Raw genomic sequence first — 16,079 nt, forward strand, 5'->3', positions numbered from 1 at the left:
AAAAATGTTGGTCATGATGCTGATGAGATGGGCCCTGACTCTTCACAACCATATACTTACTGGTTTAAAGGAATCTTCATCTTAGTGTTAAAGCTCCACAGTTATAGCTAAACGATTGGATGGTGGGTCAAGTACTACTCCATATTCTACCTCTAGTTTCACATTAAAAGTGGATTCATACTTAGCCAAATGGATTCCAAATGCTTATAATCTACTAACATAAAATGCTCGTAAAAATTTATTGTATTAGGCAGTAAGAAAAGAAATCAAATCAAATCATATTAATTTCTTAAGCTACAAATTTAATTGAATTATTTCAGGAGCGTGACAAAATGACAGATGGTAATGTTGCTGTAGCAGTGAAAGCAGGTTAATAAGTTACATGCTGATGTGTTTTGGCTCATTACTTACTTCATTATCCTGATGGTTTATTTCACACAAGGTAGACTGTTGCAGCAGGACAGAAATCAGTCTAGAGAAAGAAAAATAAAACATGAGCTGTAGCTTCATTAATATATAAAGAACTTTATCCATCTGTGTCTTACACCATTTTCATATAGTTTTGAGTATTGTTGTATTGTGAGCTTGTATCTGTTTTCATTCCTCAGATCTTTTGTTAGCTGTGGTACTTTACTTTTGCTTGTTGTTTTAGGAGCTAGCTTACTTTAGGCAGGCACCCACATCTGCCCACATAGGAAAAGGAGAGTATAGCAACCCCAATACGACTTCATATATGGTATAAGATTTTTAATTTTTTACCTCATTTTCTCATGATAGTGTAAGAGTTCATTAAGGTTTTTTATAACACGTTTTTTTTCTTTTTATCTCTCTTTTGGCTGCTAAAATTCTGTATATGATTTACCTTGAAGAAGTATGCAAGACTAAGCAACAATTCACCCTAGCTCTACCTATCTTTGTGTTAACATGGTCTCCCTATTGTTCTTATATTATTATGTTTAACAATGAATCCAAAAAAAAGTACCAATTACCCAGGGATAATATTTTTAGATAACACATAAAAGTTTTTTGCTGGATCCACAGGAAGTAAGTTTAGTTTATTTGTAGCAGATACATAAGCATACATTTTATGTACATTAGAACAAGGTTGCATACAGAAAGTGGTAAAAAATATTTAAAGATATCCAGTACAATTCATGTTTGAAGGCATGAGACATACAAAATGTTCTGCCTACTGCAAGCTATGCAGAAAATTTTTTTGAAATGGGCCAGAAGAGAAAGCATAGTCAGAGAAACACAGAGTTTACTAACCAGAAGGCAATCCTAGCACTTGTAAAAACAATAAGAGAAAACTGGAACCACGGTCAAAAGTTAGAAACAATTGACAAGGTGTTCATGGGTTTTATTCATCTGGGACAAAACATGACACCGTTGTAGATGAGACAGTAATTAACTGATGTCATTGTAGTGCTAGAGCTCCAGTCCTTGCTGTTTCTTTTTTTTTCTTTTTTTGATTTTCCTCTCTTTAAGTTTTGTTTCATTGTAAATTGGTTTTCCACTGATTCAATGAAGAACTGAACCGAGGTTTGGGCAGGGTGTTCAATTTCTGCCAATTCTTCAGGTGCTGCTGCCCACCTGAAATGTAATAAACAGGTGATCTCAACCCTGAACTGTTTGCTGAGGCATTGTGTGGGTTCTGCGTGTAGCCAGCAGCCATCCTCTAAGAGTTTAATATTGTTCTAGCTTTCAGGTTGCGTTCCTGGTTTTTAAAAATGTTTCATGATATTGGTCTGTTAAGTGATTTTGATAAAGTTCTATCATAACTATAATGTTTATATTATAGTTTAAATACTATTTGCTCTGACAGTCCCATTATTTATGTATTGCCATTTTTGTTGTCATTTTTTCTTTGTAGGTTTCCCCTTAGGTATATTTGGTGAATTTTCTTTAATCATTTCTTTACTCTTATTCCTTTATACTTGGCAATCTTTAAATATTTCTCAGGTAATAAAGTTTAATAATTAATTTGATAATTGAAATTATTCCTTACAATTAACTGGGGAAGTTTATTAATGATTGTCTCTTGTAATTAGGGCATCACTTATCCAAATAATGGAGAGTGCTTAGGAAGCTGTTTCTAACAACTGAGGATATTCAGTATGTACACACTGTGAAATTTGATCTTCAGCTGTAAAGGACTGTATTTTAATGCCATATTGTGGCTAATCCTTAAATCATCTTTTGAATGTCATGCTAAAAAAATATCGTATTGAACACCTTAAGTGTGATCATAAAAGCCAAGGCTAGTGCCCTGTATGTTCATCTAACAGGCTTTTCTTTTAGACTAATCAGCGTGATGTAAAGAAACAGAGCAGCTGTCACGTTCTCGTGGGGTGCAAAGGTTTCTAGTCACTATGGAGACCATGGAAACCCTCCAAATGATCTGGTACTGCTGTTACAGCAAATTACCTTTCAGCTTATTGGTATTACTATGCTTGCTTTTCACTTTGGTCCATAAAATTGACTAATTGTATTCTTTTATATTTTTTGAGACATCATTGCATCTTTAGCTTTAGCCTGTTGTATAGTATATTGTATGAAAAGCTAATGATGTTCAGAAGGAAAGAAAAAATTCAATAGATATAGAAGCATGTAGTAGACACGTTTTTTCTGTGCTCCACTATAAAGAAAGTTGCCTATTAATAGTTTTATGATATTACAAAATATGGGAAAAGATTCAATGGGACATAAAGTCAATCAAACCTGATCAATCAAAGATTCTCATTTGAGGTTGACCTTAATTAGTGTGAATTTTTTCAGATTAAATAAACACAAAGTTTTTGTCTGCAATATTATCTAATAATTTTAGCTTAAGTATCGGGTATAGACCCTAATTCAGCGTTAACACAAGTTGAAGAATGTGAGGGACATTTTTAATTTAAATGTAAACACATCTAAACCTTTTTTCCTTTTTTTTTGGTTTGTTTTTTTTTATTTTAACCCCAGCTCCAGCACTCTAGGTATGTTTTTGTTCTCGGAAGTCCATTGCAAGCTACAAGACTTAGAGAAACTTGAGTATTTTTAATTGTTTTTTTGTCTGTACATTTTAATGACCCTGTTAATATATAAAGCATAATTTTCAATAAGGTGCATTGGAAACACTACTTTGATTTCTTACAACTGATACTAAGTGCAGGATTTCACATGTAATGTGTGTGTATATGTTACGGCCAAAACCCGAAGTTCAGCCAGTTCCCGAATTGACCGGCCATTTCGCATTTTGGCCGCGAGGTGTGGCCAAAGTCCGAAGTACTAGAAATGACCAGCATATATGCTACTTTGGCCAGCCATTTCGCGAAGTGGCGAGAACTCCCTGGTCAAAATCCGATATGCTGATGTAAGACTGTCCCCTCAAGGTGCGAAGATGCTTAAAAATTTTCAGATGCAGATTCAGAAGTGAGTTTTCCATTCTGCACGAGAAACTGCTCAAGGCGGGTCTTGTTCAGCAAAGCGGACGCCACTTGAGACGGCCGTACCCTCGCCCAAACACTAACCTTAAGGTCAATAAAATATGTCCCTGATGTTAAGTCACTATTTTATTGCTAAAATGATAACAGAAATGTGAAATCTACTTATATACCTGATCTTAATTATTGTGAAACAACCAAGTGGCGTCCGCTTTCTGAACATGAGCCGCCAAGGCTACACTCAACGCAATTGCACTACTAAGTGCGCAACAAATCGCTGCTCATGCCTTTTTCCTTCCGACTTTGGACGATCGCCCCATGCCATTTCGCAAACTGGCTGGCCAAATCCCGAAATCGAGGAAAAGATCGGACATTGGCCGGTCAATTTACAGTGACATCGGCCATTTCCCGATTTGGCCAATTTCGGGTTTTGGCCGTAACATATATATAAAATAACTAGCTATGTAGGCCCATGCTGTAAAAAACCTGGGCTTCTAGAAACCATGGACTCTGGCACTTCAATCAATCAATCGCATCGGTTGTGCATTAGTGGCTAAGTGAGGTTCTGTTTCCTCGGCAGTTTGGTTTTGTCGACATGGTCGCCTCCATTGACTATCAGCAGCTAAGCAAGTTTCTCTCTCCTCGGTGGTTTCGTTTTGCTGACGTGCTCACCTCGCATGTGTATTAGCAGCTGAGCGAGTTTCTCTTTTCTCAGCAGTTTCACTTTGGCAACAGAGTTGCTTTCTTTGAGCTTCATGCTGTAGCCTCGCACTTTCGGGCTGGACACACAGACACACACACTTCCACACGTAGATGTTTATATATAAGATTTTCTATGTACATTAAATTTTATTTATCAGTAAACTATTACAGGACTAGGGAGTTGGAGACTATCTATGTTCATGGAATGACCACCGATAGCTAGGGGGTCTGTTCATTATAGGGCAAGCCCATTCTGTCACTAGTACAGGTCCAATTTACAAGCTTGAATTATCCAAATAATCACATATTTGGGATGTCGAAAGAGAAAAAAGAGACAAATGTGGGAAGCATGTGCTAACAAACATAGAAAACTGCCAAGTTGGAAAGCAAATTCACTTCTTTGGAGCTGTAAGGCATCAATACTAATCACAGTACAAATGTGTAGCCCATAATAAATTCCAAAAAGAGCAATTTTGTTTCTTTCTTATGAAATAATGCTGTTGGCAGAGATAAATAAAGCAATTTGTAAATCCTGAGTGAAATTCAAAAAAATCAATCAGCCTTTATCTTGTTGCACACCCTTATAACATACACCATCACAAAGTCCTCTACAGAGCTAGCAAGATTACAATACATTATCAAATTTAACTATTCATGAAAATGTAAAAAAAGGACAAAAAACACATAGTACATTTGAGAAATTCACAACAAGTGGGAATTAGAAGGATACTTGAAACTTTTCAAATAGCAAATGTCAATAAACTATATAAATCTAAAGCAGTAATAGTGTAAAATTACAACACACTGGAACCAAGCAATACTGACAGACAAAAGTAACACAAGGAGCTATATAGATCAAGTGAATTAACAGAATGAAACTGTACAAAGGGAACAAAGTAATAGAACAGGGTTAGCCAAAACATTTTAAGTAGTGTTTTTCAAGGCTAGCAAATGAAGCTAACAACTGCCAGTATTTGAATGTGTGGGTGTGAAGGCAAATCTATTGTTTGCTGCTTCTTTTTTATGTGTGCAAGATGTCCCCCTGAAAGCATGGCTGTATCCAAAATACTTCTTTACTGCTTAAATTGACTTTTCTAATTGATCCAATTGCTATTACATTAATCAATCAATCCATTTCCTTTTCCAATATAAAATCATTTGGAGATGAACAGAACAAATCACCAGCAGTTACAAATGACGAATTCATCAAATGTTGCTTAACTGATATTCCCTTATCCTAAGAACACAAGTGGAGGCCCAAAGTAAGATCTTTATTTCCATGTTAAGGCATTTTCTTTCACATAGTATGATTTATAGTGAGTTAACCTCAGGGGCTTTTGAATTAGACACTATGTAGCGCCCGAATCGGCACAGACTGACACAGAGGCACGTATAAAAAACACAAACTTTTATTTTCTTCACCCGTAAACCCCACAGACAATACACAATCCCAACAAGCACTTTGAAAGCACCACAACACTCCCGTTTTGCACCACCACTCATCCTTGGCAACCTTGTCCTCTTCCTCCCGATTCTGGCCCCTGAGTGGTGGTGGATGGCCCCTTTTACAGTCCACCTGGAAGTGTTCCAGGTGCTTGACCACCTGGCCCCAATTGCACTTCTGGGTGGAGCTGAAGATTTGTCCAGCCAGGCTGTGGAATCCAAGCAGCACCCCGTAGCGGCCACCCCAGCTCCCAACCAGGCTGTGGAGGACTCCATCTCCCATGGAGCCCTGAGGGAAGTTGGGGAATCAACATCGGCCAGGGAGGCTGTCACCAAGCGTCCCGGGGGAGGTATTGAGCTGCCAATGGTTGCTCCCCTGGAACATATGCAGCAGGGCCGTCCCGACTGGGCATGAGACCCGGCCGCCCGTCACAGGCTGAAGGAGTTATCGAAGACAGAGACATCATATGCAATCCAGCAACATGTTGAAACATCTTATACAGGCAGAATTCTTTAAAAAGAAGATATTTTTCTAATTATCAAGGTATCATACTGTTCAGCCTCCCTGGAAAAGCATCAGCTGGGACACTTGAAGAGAGAATCTGAGAGAGGACACTCAGATTCAGAAGGAACAATATGAATTCTGTCCTGATGCTCCTCTTACCAAATGAAGCAGACCATCACAGTGGTCCTGCAGCTAAATGATGTGCTACAAAACATGAAACCTGGTGTGCAAGGCTTATAATGAAGAAAAATGGTACGTAGTCCGGCAATGAAGAACTGAATACGGAAAGTTTGCCACACAAAATTAACAATTACACTCCAAATTTAGTGTCTCCCATCAACACAATTTTTCCACTGTCTCCAGATTAGAAACTTTGCTCAATAAAATCTACTTATTTCTATTCCAGAAAAGATACTGATGAGTTTTGAAGACTCAGACAGCATTTCTATAATATACGAAACCATTTTAAAGTCCCTTCCTTTTAAAGATCCCAGAGTACAGTGGGAAAAGACTCTCTTACTCAACATTTCAGAAACGGAGTGGAAGGCAGGGATGCACAGAATTCACTCTAGCTTTATATGGGCAAAACTTTTAATTTCAATTATTAACTGAACTGAATTAACTTTCAGTCATTCAACTCAAAATCTTTTATTGAGCACATTTACCTCGCTTAAAATTGTCCAAAATGTTTCTAGGGCAAGATACAACCAGCGAACATTGCAGTCGAGCTCCAGCTTCACATGTTTTGGGTGTGTACCAAATTAACATCATTCTGGACAAACATTTTTAAATGCCTATCAGGTAGCCTTAGTGTCACAATCCCTCCTAATCCACTAACAGCTGTCTTTGGTGGACTTCCAGATGGGTTTAAAGTGGAGAAGGACAAACAAACTGTAATTGCCTTTAATTCACTATTGGCACGTAGACTTATCTTGCTCAACTGGAAGTATCCTAACCCACCTGTTTTAAGTCAGTGAGTAACTGATGTTATATTTGAAATTGGAAAAAAATCTAATTCTCACTTAAAAGATCTATTCAAAACTTTTAAAAACCTGTCAGGACCTAATCAAAAATATTTTAGAATAAGCATTTATATTGGGAGAAAAGATTCATTTCTCTCTTTACTACTCTCAATTGTTTTACTCTGGCTATTGGCCTTCCTCTCTTTCTCATGGGTGGACGTTAATTTGAATTTAGTTTTCTTAAGTTTTTACTTGATTTTATGGAATGTTATATGTTTTTAATAAATTCAATAAAAGATCAAAAACAATTGACTGTACTTACACCAGCCTGCTTTAATAGGAAACTGATAAAGGACAGGCCTAGGATTTTTGAGCGTTGTACAGAGCTAGTTAATATAGATGCTATGTTGTCTACATAATACTGTACCTATTCCCACAATCACCAAGCTGAGGAGACAGAAATGAGTTATTTGCCGTGTGAATACTAGAAGCCACTGGGATGCTGGATGTTCTGCTAACAGAGCAAATTTCATCCTGTTAGATAGTTAATGGAGCCATCAAGCAATTAGGCTGATGCAGCAGTGGTTGCTTCCTCCTCAACCCACCACTGAAGCTTCTTGTCACGCAATCAGTCAGTCAGTCTTCTGCTTGAGAAAGGCCTCCTGCATCCATAGTGGCACAAGCCAAAATATCTAGTTTTGTTGTTATCTGTTAATCTTCTATACTTCTGAATATACATGCCCTCAGTTTATATGATACTAGCTCTACTGATTTGTGAAGCTATGACGTTGCAAACACTACTAGTCTAAGAACAGACAGCTATTAGTTTGACAAAGCACAATGTAATTGATCAAAAAAGTAACCTTGTTACATTTTTCTTGAGATTTTTTAAAGTGTTCATTTCTCTTTGGGGGCAAATAAAGTATTACCTAGACAATATAGAATCTGACTGATTCAGAAGATGTAAAGTAGGTTTGTAACTTATATAATATAAAGCATAAAAAAAAAATTGGATTATATATTTGGCTGGCACATTGTTACGATTGTAGTACCTGACATCAGGCTCAGCAGTAGCTGCATGCAGAGGCAGTCGACCATTTTTGTCTGGAATATTCTGTTTGGCTCCATTTCTAAGCAAGCTCACACAGCCTTCCAGCCATCCCTTAGAATAAAAAAAATATTGATTAATATTTTTACAATATAATAAAATAACAGATTGCATCTAAATTTAATTATACCAATAGTAAACTAGAATGTTATTAAAGGACTTCTGTTTCTAGCAAAAACACATTAGAAATGACAGTTTGCCATTCATCTTTGCATTAAGCTGTCATAATTCTGAGTGTTACTTTTTTAATAATGTTAGGCTCCTGTTTTACTCAAGGATGACACCATGTTCTTTAGTGTTGTCATGGGTGCAGTCATCTTATTTACTGATGCTCTCATGTTCTGACATGTTTTTCATTTTAATAGTCTTCCTCGGCCTTTAAAAATCACTAAGGCATTGTTCTGGGGGTTTGGGAGCCCAATGAATTCAGTGGTTACAGATTTATTATAACGGTGCTGACAAGTTGCATCAACTAGGGATGAGTCATTATTAGTATGAGCTGGCATTCCATCACCAGGGGTAGGCACGCTTATGAAAACAGCAAGCCTGAACAGTCATAAAAACAGATTTCCATTTAGTACAGCAATGGTGAACAGTCCTTTTAAGGATACAATGCACCTAAAAGAGGAATGTAAGAAGCAAAGGATCCATCCATTTTCCAACCCGCTGAATCCGAATACCGGGTCACGGGGGTCTGCCAGAGCCAATCCCAGCCAACACAGGGCACAAGGCAGGAACCAATCCCGGGCAGGGTGCCAACCCACCGCAGGACACACACAAACACACCAAGCACACACTAGGGCCAATTTAGAATCACCAATCCACCTAACCAGCATGTCTTTGGACTGTGGGAGGAAACCGGAGCGCCCGGAGGAAACCCACGCAGACACGGGGAGAACATGCAAACTCCACTCAGGGAGGACCCGGGAAGCGAACCCAGGTCCCCAGGTCTCCCAACTGCAAGGCAGCAGCGCTACCCACTGCGCCACTGTGCCGCCCCCTCAAAGGATCCATTCTGGCTATTTATTTAGTGACATTTTTAACAATGTTTACAACAAAATACATTCTTCCACTGCACCATTTTGTTTTAAATATGAGCACTGTCATTTTGAGTGCTTCGTTTGGTCTTTTCACCATGCTGTTGCTTGGTAAGGTCAACTAGAAGCAGGGTTTGAAGTGGACTAGTACTCCTCCATTATTCATAGCTGTATACTGACCAGCATGCATCCCACCTGTCATGGTGCTTCATGATCAAATGATAGCATATATCTGTGCTACAAACTACAAGGCCCACCGCCCAAAGTGCTATCCCACCAACACGCACTCTAATATCAATTCTAATTGAAAAAGAAAGCACCAGCCCTTATATGTCTCCATTTAAGCCACTGAATAGAAGAATGCAGTGGTTTACATCAGCACAACATGTCGTGGTTGTGAAAGTTTGTGGATAGATCAAAGAAACAATTCTAATTCTAACGCTAACATTCCTTGATTGACTTTTCCAAATATTGTGGCTATGAATTTCCTTTCATTTTTGCCTGTAATCGTGTCTTTCATTTTTAACATAAGGTGTTACTGCCATCTGACCCTTCTCCCTTAATATATTTAGCTTGTTTGAAGTATAATTTGTCTCTTAAGTATTGACCTTAGCATGTTTCTGACTTTGACTCCATCTCCCTATTTGAATATTTAACTCTTTGAGGGCTGAATATTTTCTGGAAAGCACACAAAGCAATGGTTTCACACATAAAATCAACACAAAACATCTTTTGCTGTCTTCGCCCAGCAGTAGCAGTCACATTGTGACGCAATCTGGTTTGTACCTCTTGTCATCATAAGTGGCAGTCCTCTTGGGTGAACGTTGGCATAGGTGCATCAGCTACACGATTCTACATGTTCAGCACCACGATCAGCTGGGGACCAATCAGGTGACGCACGTACCACACTTTCATTTTCGATCTCCAGATCACTTTCATCAAAATCTGACAACTCAGAGTCCGATTCAGTGATCATACGCAAAACATCATCCACAGAGTGTTTTGCTTTGTGCATTCATTTTTTGCCAGAGATTGATGCCATTTTAGAGGTTGTTTGCTCTTTGCTACTCATGCACGCACATGGAAATCTCAGTCAGATCAGTGAAGCTAACTTTCCTTCTAGTTTAGTTGAACTAAAACATAACGGTGAGTTTTGTCACAGTTTACAACTGATTACCGTCCTCAACCGATGAATTTTGACAAAAGTTGACATCTGCTCTGAAAGAGTTAATATTAAAATACTTTCATCTTGTGCAGTCAGTTTAGATGCTATAACCATCATTGGTCATGTGGCACTATGATGTCACTTAGTCTTCTATACAGTATAAGATGACTTCAGACAGTTTGCAGTGTCCTAGTTTTGATTAACATTACTTTTATGACCTCTCTCCCTTTTTCCTTTCTTATTTAGAGGTAATGGCTAAAGGGAGCTACCAATAAAATCCAGTGGTAGGACTTTATGACATTTTTCTGACCTTGTTTCTGGTCTTGGTTTTTACAGTGCCTGGATTGCCAAGTTTTCCCTGCAAGATGGAGAACCAGTTGGATGCAGTTTAACATCATACTCAGGACCAGTTCTGGCTTTGATGATTATTTTTGGTTGTTTTTCTGGTTTTCTGACTCCTGCTTGTCTATTGTCCACAATTTTGTCTTACACGATAGAGCTTTTTAGTTCATCCTCTGACCATTTATTGCCTGTTTAATTCTTGGGCATTTCCTAACGTAAACATAATGGGAGTCCTATACTAAAGGATGGCAGTCAACCAGTCTTTACATACATAGATAGGTTTATAGGGTCATTATTGTCACAAGCATAGTAAAATTCTTACTAGCATGTGCTTTATTAGGCATGTTCTATTCATAGGTACGACAGGCTGAAATGCTCTTTCTAAATATGAATGACTTTAATTCAAACCTGCGCCACAATCTGAGGAGGACTGACCTCTTGATATTGCCACCTACAAGCCTCTTACTGACTACAGCAGCTCTCTATTATCTGAGCCAAAAGTTTTTATGAGTGTTTGGTGGGAATGTTGTTTGTTTTCATTATATTTTTCGAAGTTTCTGTAAAGTCTTAATTTCTCCTTTGGAACAAATAATTTATTGTCTAATCTAATCTAATCTAATCTAATCAACATGATGCCATAATCAGTGAGTATAACTACCATACTCATTGTAGTACAGCCTGGGTCTCATCTCTGGCACACATGTGTTTTTTTATTTAATAATTTTGTTGACTTTTAAATATTATTTTGTATATTGTGTTGTTGGTAATGTTTTTTTCTTTCTGTATTTTATTAATTGCATATTGTGGGTTTTTTGTTGGCATTTCTGTATTTGTTAGTAATGTACTGTATATTTTAACCTTCCATGTTTTCTGCCCTATCCTCTTTATGTTGAAGCTCAACATGTGTCTCAGCCTTTCTTGCCCAGCACTTACCCTTTCTGCCTAATCAGACCAAAGCCAAAGTGTTCAACCAGAGTGTTCGAAAGGACTGAACACACACACAACACATACGCTAACCGTAGCATTTTTTTTTTGTATGTTATATGTTTAAATAGGCTAAAGTCTATTTATCAGATGAGTGAAAAACCTATATTGGTTTTTAGGCTTCAGATGAGCCTGCAGCTAAATTTAGGAGGCCAAACCTTATTATGAGTTTGGGAGCTTGGCCTGATAGACCGGTACATTTTTATTTATACATACTGCATTATTTGGGCAGCATGGTGGTGCAATGGTGGCACTGCTGCCTCACAATAAGGAGACCTGGGTTTGCTTCCCAGGTCCTCCCTGCGTGGAGTTTGCATGTTCTCCCCGTGTCTGCGTGGGTTTCCTCCGGGCACTCCGGTTTCCTCCCACAGTCCAAAGACATGCAGGTTGGGTGCATTGGCAATTCTAAATTGTCCCTAGTGTGGGTGTGTGTGTGTGTGTGTGCGTGTGTGTGTGTGTGTGTGTGCCCTGCTTTGGGCTGGTGCCCTGCCCGGGATTTGTTCCTGCCTTGCGGCCTTTGCTGGCTGAGATTGGCTTGAGCAGACCCCCATGACCCTGTGTTAGGATATAGCGGGTTGGACACTGACTATCTGACCGCATTATTCATAATATTTAGATTTTTAACTGTTTTAATTATCAGCTTAGAGTAAGCAGGTCAGAGTGCCGAATAATAAACAAATTAATTCTGGGAAGAAAAACAAAAGTAAGTCAGAACCAAAATGGCGAATGTTGTTTTACAGTAAATAAATTTGATCATTTGAGAAAAAATTCTCAGTGTCTACTGTACTTTATTGTGTGGAATACATTTCTATAAAAAAGGTTTACAAAGACAGCTTAGTCATCGACACCCAATTGAATGGAGGAAGAAACTGTAAGGCAAGAAGGTTATGTACTCATTCAAACTGTGGGGCGGAGAGGTGGCTCTGAGGCTAAGGATCTGTGCTGGTATCCAGAAGGTTGCTGGTTCGAATCCCCGTCACTGCCAAAAGAAATCCTATTCCGCTGGGCCCTTGAGCAAGACCCTTAACCTGTAATTGCTCCAGGGGCGCTGTACAATGGCTGGCCCCAAGGGGTATGCGAAAACTAACAAATTCCTAATACAAGAAACTGTATAAGGCGAAATAAAGAACAACAACAACAAAAAAAAACTGCATTGAAACCATATTGAGAGAAAGAACGAGAATGTCCTCATCTGCAGTACATTATACAATCCTTTGGACACTATTCAAAGAATATTTGAAATGACCTGTCAGAAATGTAAAGTGATTGAAGGAGGTAAAGTCTCTTTGTTGTATTGGTATCCTGGCCCATTCAAACACCAGTGACCCTCCCTTTAATTTCAGTAAACCACATGTGGTAAGACGATATTTAAACAGACTTTAGAAAACCATAACTGGGAACTGCAAGCTTCTTCTAGGATAGATCCAAAGGATAGTCAAAAACAGCCTGGGGTCTTAGGCATGTTTATCAGAAGACCAAACTACCTAATCCAAGATGCTAACCAACCAAACAAAATTCTTTTCCTAACAACTTTTTCCTAATAGTTAGTAAAACATAATAACTTTAATTAATTTAGTTAATAAGGCTACAGTATACAGACATTTACAATGGAAGAATTGTTCAATCTTTAGGTATTGTGAAAAGATCTAAAACTAATAAATAAAAAATTTGTATAATAATGATAAAGCATTAAATAAATTGTATAAAGTTTGTTAATATTACGATTTTGGTTTCATTTTAATTTAAATATGACTTTTTCTTATGCTTTTTTTCATAATTTTTAGAGTTTTTACTTTGATTTCTGTTTAGATTTGTTTTTGGCTTACATTTACATTTCTTTTTTCTGTAGCTTTTGTTTATTCAAAACTCAGTTTTCTATCATTTTTGATACTATTGGTCTGTTTATTTATTATTTCTCTAATTATATATTTTTTTGTTTACCTTACACTATTCAGTTCTTACGTACTTTCTATGTATGTTATGCTGTTTCCTATTGTTCCCTGAATTTTGCAGATAGATCCCCAAAAGGTGGGGCTGCCATTCATTACTATTAATAGACCACTTGAGCCAATAAAGCCGGGCTGAGAAATGAAGTCCCTTTGCGGTTCTGGTGGAGGTTAGTTATCTTTGTGAGTATTGTTTTATTCTTTGTACTAGCTATGCTACTCATCTAAAACAGGGTGGAAATCTAAGTTATCAATACAGACCTCGGTGTTAACATTTGCAGTGCATCATTCAATTCATATGTCTCTGTTATATGGCATTTGGTACCGATTCATAAAGGTAGGGAAAATGTTTGTAATGCACAATCTGTTAGAATAACAGAGACATAGCAACTGGCCAGACACACAGACACTTTTTCAAAGGGATTTTTGTTGGTTTTACAACTAACTTGCTATTTATTTAAGGATTATCATTAAGGATTGTGTTTTTGGACTTGCTGCTTTCAGATTGCCTTTTGGCAACTCCTTTTTTGAACATTTAAACCCTTTTTTCTTGTTAAATAAACAAGGGATTGAACTCAAGGGAAAGACTTTTCAGGGTTTTTACCTTTGCCTGGAGACACTTTAAATTATAGAGATTTCAAATCATACTTTTGAACTTTTGAAGTTAAAGAATATTTTGGCCTACGGAATGCTGAAACTGACCAATATATATTAGGAGCTTTGATTGCCTTGGTGTGTCCAATTTCTGGGCAGATTGGTGGGGATTATACTTATTTCTGTAAGCCTCATGCCACATTGGCCATTTTGGATGAGTAATCACAAGAAACAGTTAGTATGGACCTTTGATTATATAATTTTAGGTTTTGTTTTTAAGGTGAGTGTTTAATTTTGTGGTTGCTACAATTTTGAAAACCTTGTCCTTTGTGACAGTGTAATAGTTGAAGTCTTATTAATGAATGTTATCATAAAGTATGACTGCTGCGGAAAATACTTGAGAGTCTTGCGACATTATTATATATGAAATCTAAACACAGACAACAGCTGATGGAGCCCCATCGTGCTTTGTTCAAAGCATCATGGCAGACTGAAGAAATCCAACAGAAAGCTTCTTTTAATCAGTTAGGTTAATTCAAATATAATGACTACAAAGCATTTCAAACACACTAATCAGCATACAAATAATCAAGAAACACTGTTTGTAATGCATTCCATTTTAAAACAAGTAATTATATAACATATTTTGTTACTTTTTTGCAAGTAATGAGAACTGCAGCTAAGTTGCTTTTAAAAGTAACAATCAAAACTGCATAAGTCAGAATCTTCATCTCATAATTCATGCATCTAATTTCAATCTTAGTTAATCCAATTCAGTGTCATGAAAACAGAAGCCTATCCTGACAGTACTGAGTGTAAGACAGGAGCCAGTTCTGGGGAAGTAATGAGCCTGATAAGGACAAACTCAGCAAGAAGTAGAGATACAAAAAAATTAGGATCAGGTCAAAATGAGATTCTCCAGTTCTGTTCAGCCTATATACATCGGACTTCCAATACAACGCGGAGTACTACCATGTGCAAAAGTTCACTGACGACACTGCTATCGTGGGCTGCATCAGGAGTGGGCAGGAGGAGGAGTACAGGAACCTCATCAAGGACTTTGTTAAATGGTGCGACTCAAACCACCTACACCTGAACACCAGCAAAACCAAGGAGCTGGTGTTGGATTTTAGGAGGCCCAGACCCCTCCTGGATCCCGTGATCATCAGAGGTGAACTGTGTGCAGAGAGTACAGACCTATAAATACCTGGAAGTGCAGCTAGATGATAAATTGGACTGGACTGCCAATACTGATTCTCTGTGCAAGAGAGGACAGAGCCGACTATACTTCCTTAAAAGGCTGGCGTCCTTCAACATCTGCAATAAGATGCTGCAGATGTTCTATCAGACGGTTGTGGCGAGTGCCTTCTTCTACGCGGTGGTGTGCTTGGGAGGCAGCATAAAGATAGAGGGACGCCTCACTCCTGGACAAACTGGTGAGGAAGGCAGGCTGTATTGTTGGCATGGAGCTGGACAGTTTGACATCCGTGGCAGAGTGACGGGCACTCAACAGGCTCCTATCAATTATAGAGAATCCACTGCGTCCACTAAACAATATCATCTCCAGACAGAAGAGTAGCTTCAGCGACAGACTGCTGTCATTGTCCTGCTCCACTGACAGACTGAGGAGATCGTTCCTCCCCCAAACTATGCGAGTCTTCAATTCCACCCGGGGGGGTAAACGTTAACATAATTCAAAGTTATTGTCTTTTTTTACTTGCATTTTTATTACTCTTTAATTTAATATTGTTTTTGTATCAGTATGCTGCTGCTGCAGTATGTGAATTTCCCCTTGGGATTAATAAAGTATCTATCTATCTAAAAATATACAAATAACAATAGAAGGAAAAAAGAAAAGAATCAATT

General features: G+C 38.0%; 1 protein-coding gene across 2 annotated transcripts in view; it reads right to left on the minus strand.

Moving 5' to 3' along the window:
- The window catches only part of ankrd55 (ankyrin repeat domain 55), a 99,054-nt gene that overhangs the window by 66,705 nt on the left and 16,270 nt on the right, over window positions 1-16,079 (minus strand). For both annotated transcript variants that reach the window (XM_051929581.1, XM_051929580.1), the window contains exons 4-5: window positions 8,090-8,199; window positions 412-472 (exon numbers count right to left, since the gene is read on the minus strand). In XM_051929581.1, the coding sequence (XP_051785541.1) occupies window positions 412-472; window positions 8,090-8,199 (171 nt within the window). The remainder of the gene's footprint in view (window positions 1-411; window positions 473-8,089; window positions 8,200-16,079) is intronic.

The sequence above is a fragment of the Erpetoichthys calabaricus genome, chromosome 7 (genome assembly GCF_900747795.2).
Source record: "Erpetoichthys calabaricus chromosome 7, fErpCal1.3, whole genome shotgun sequence".
NCBI classification, from domain to species: domain Eukaryota; kingdom Metazoa; phylum Chordata; class Cladistia; order Polypteriformes; family Polypteridae; genus Erpetoichthys; species Erpetoichthys calabaricus.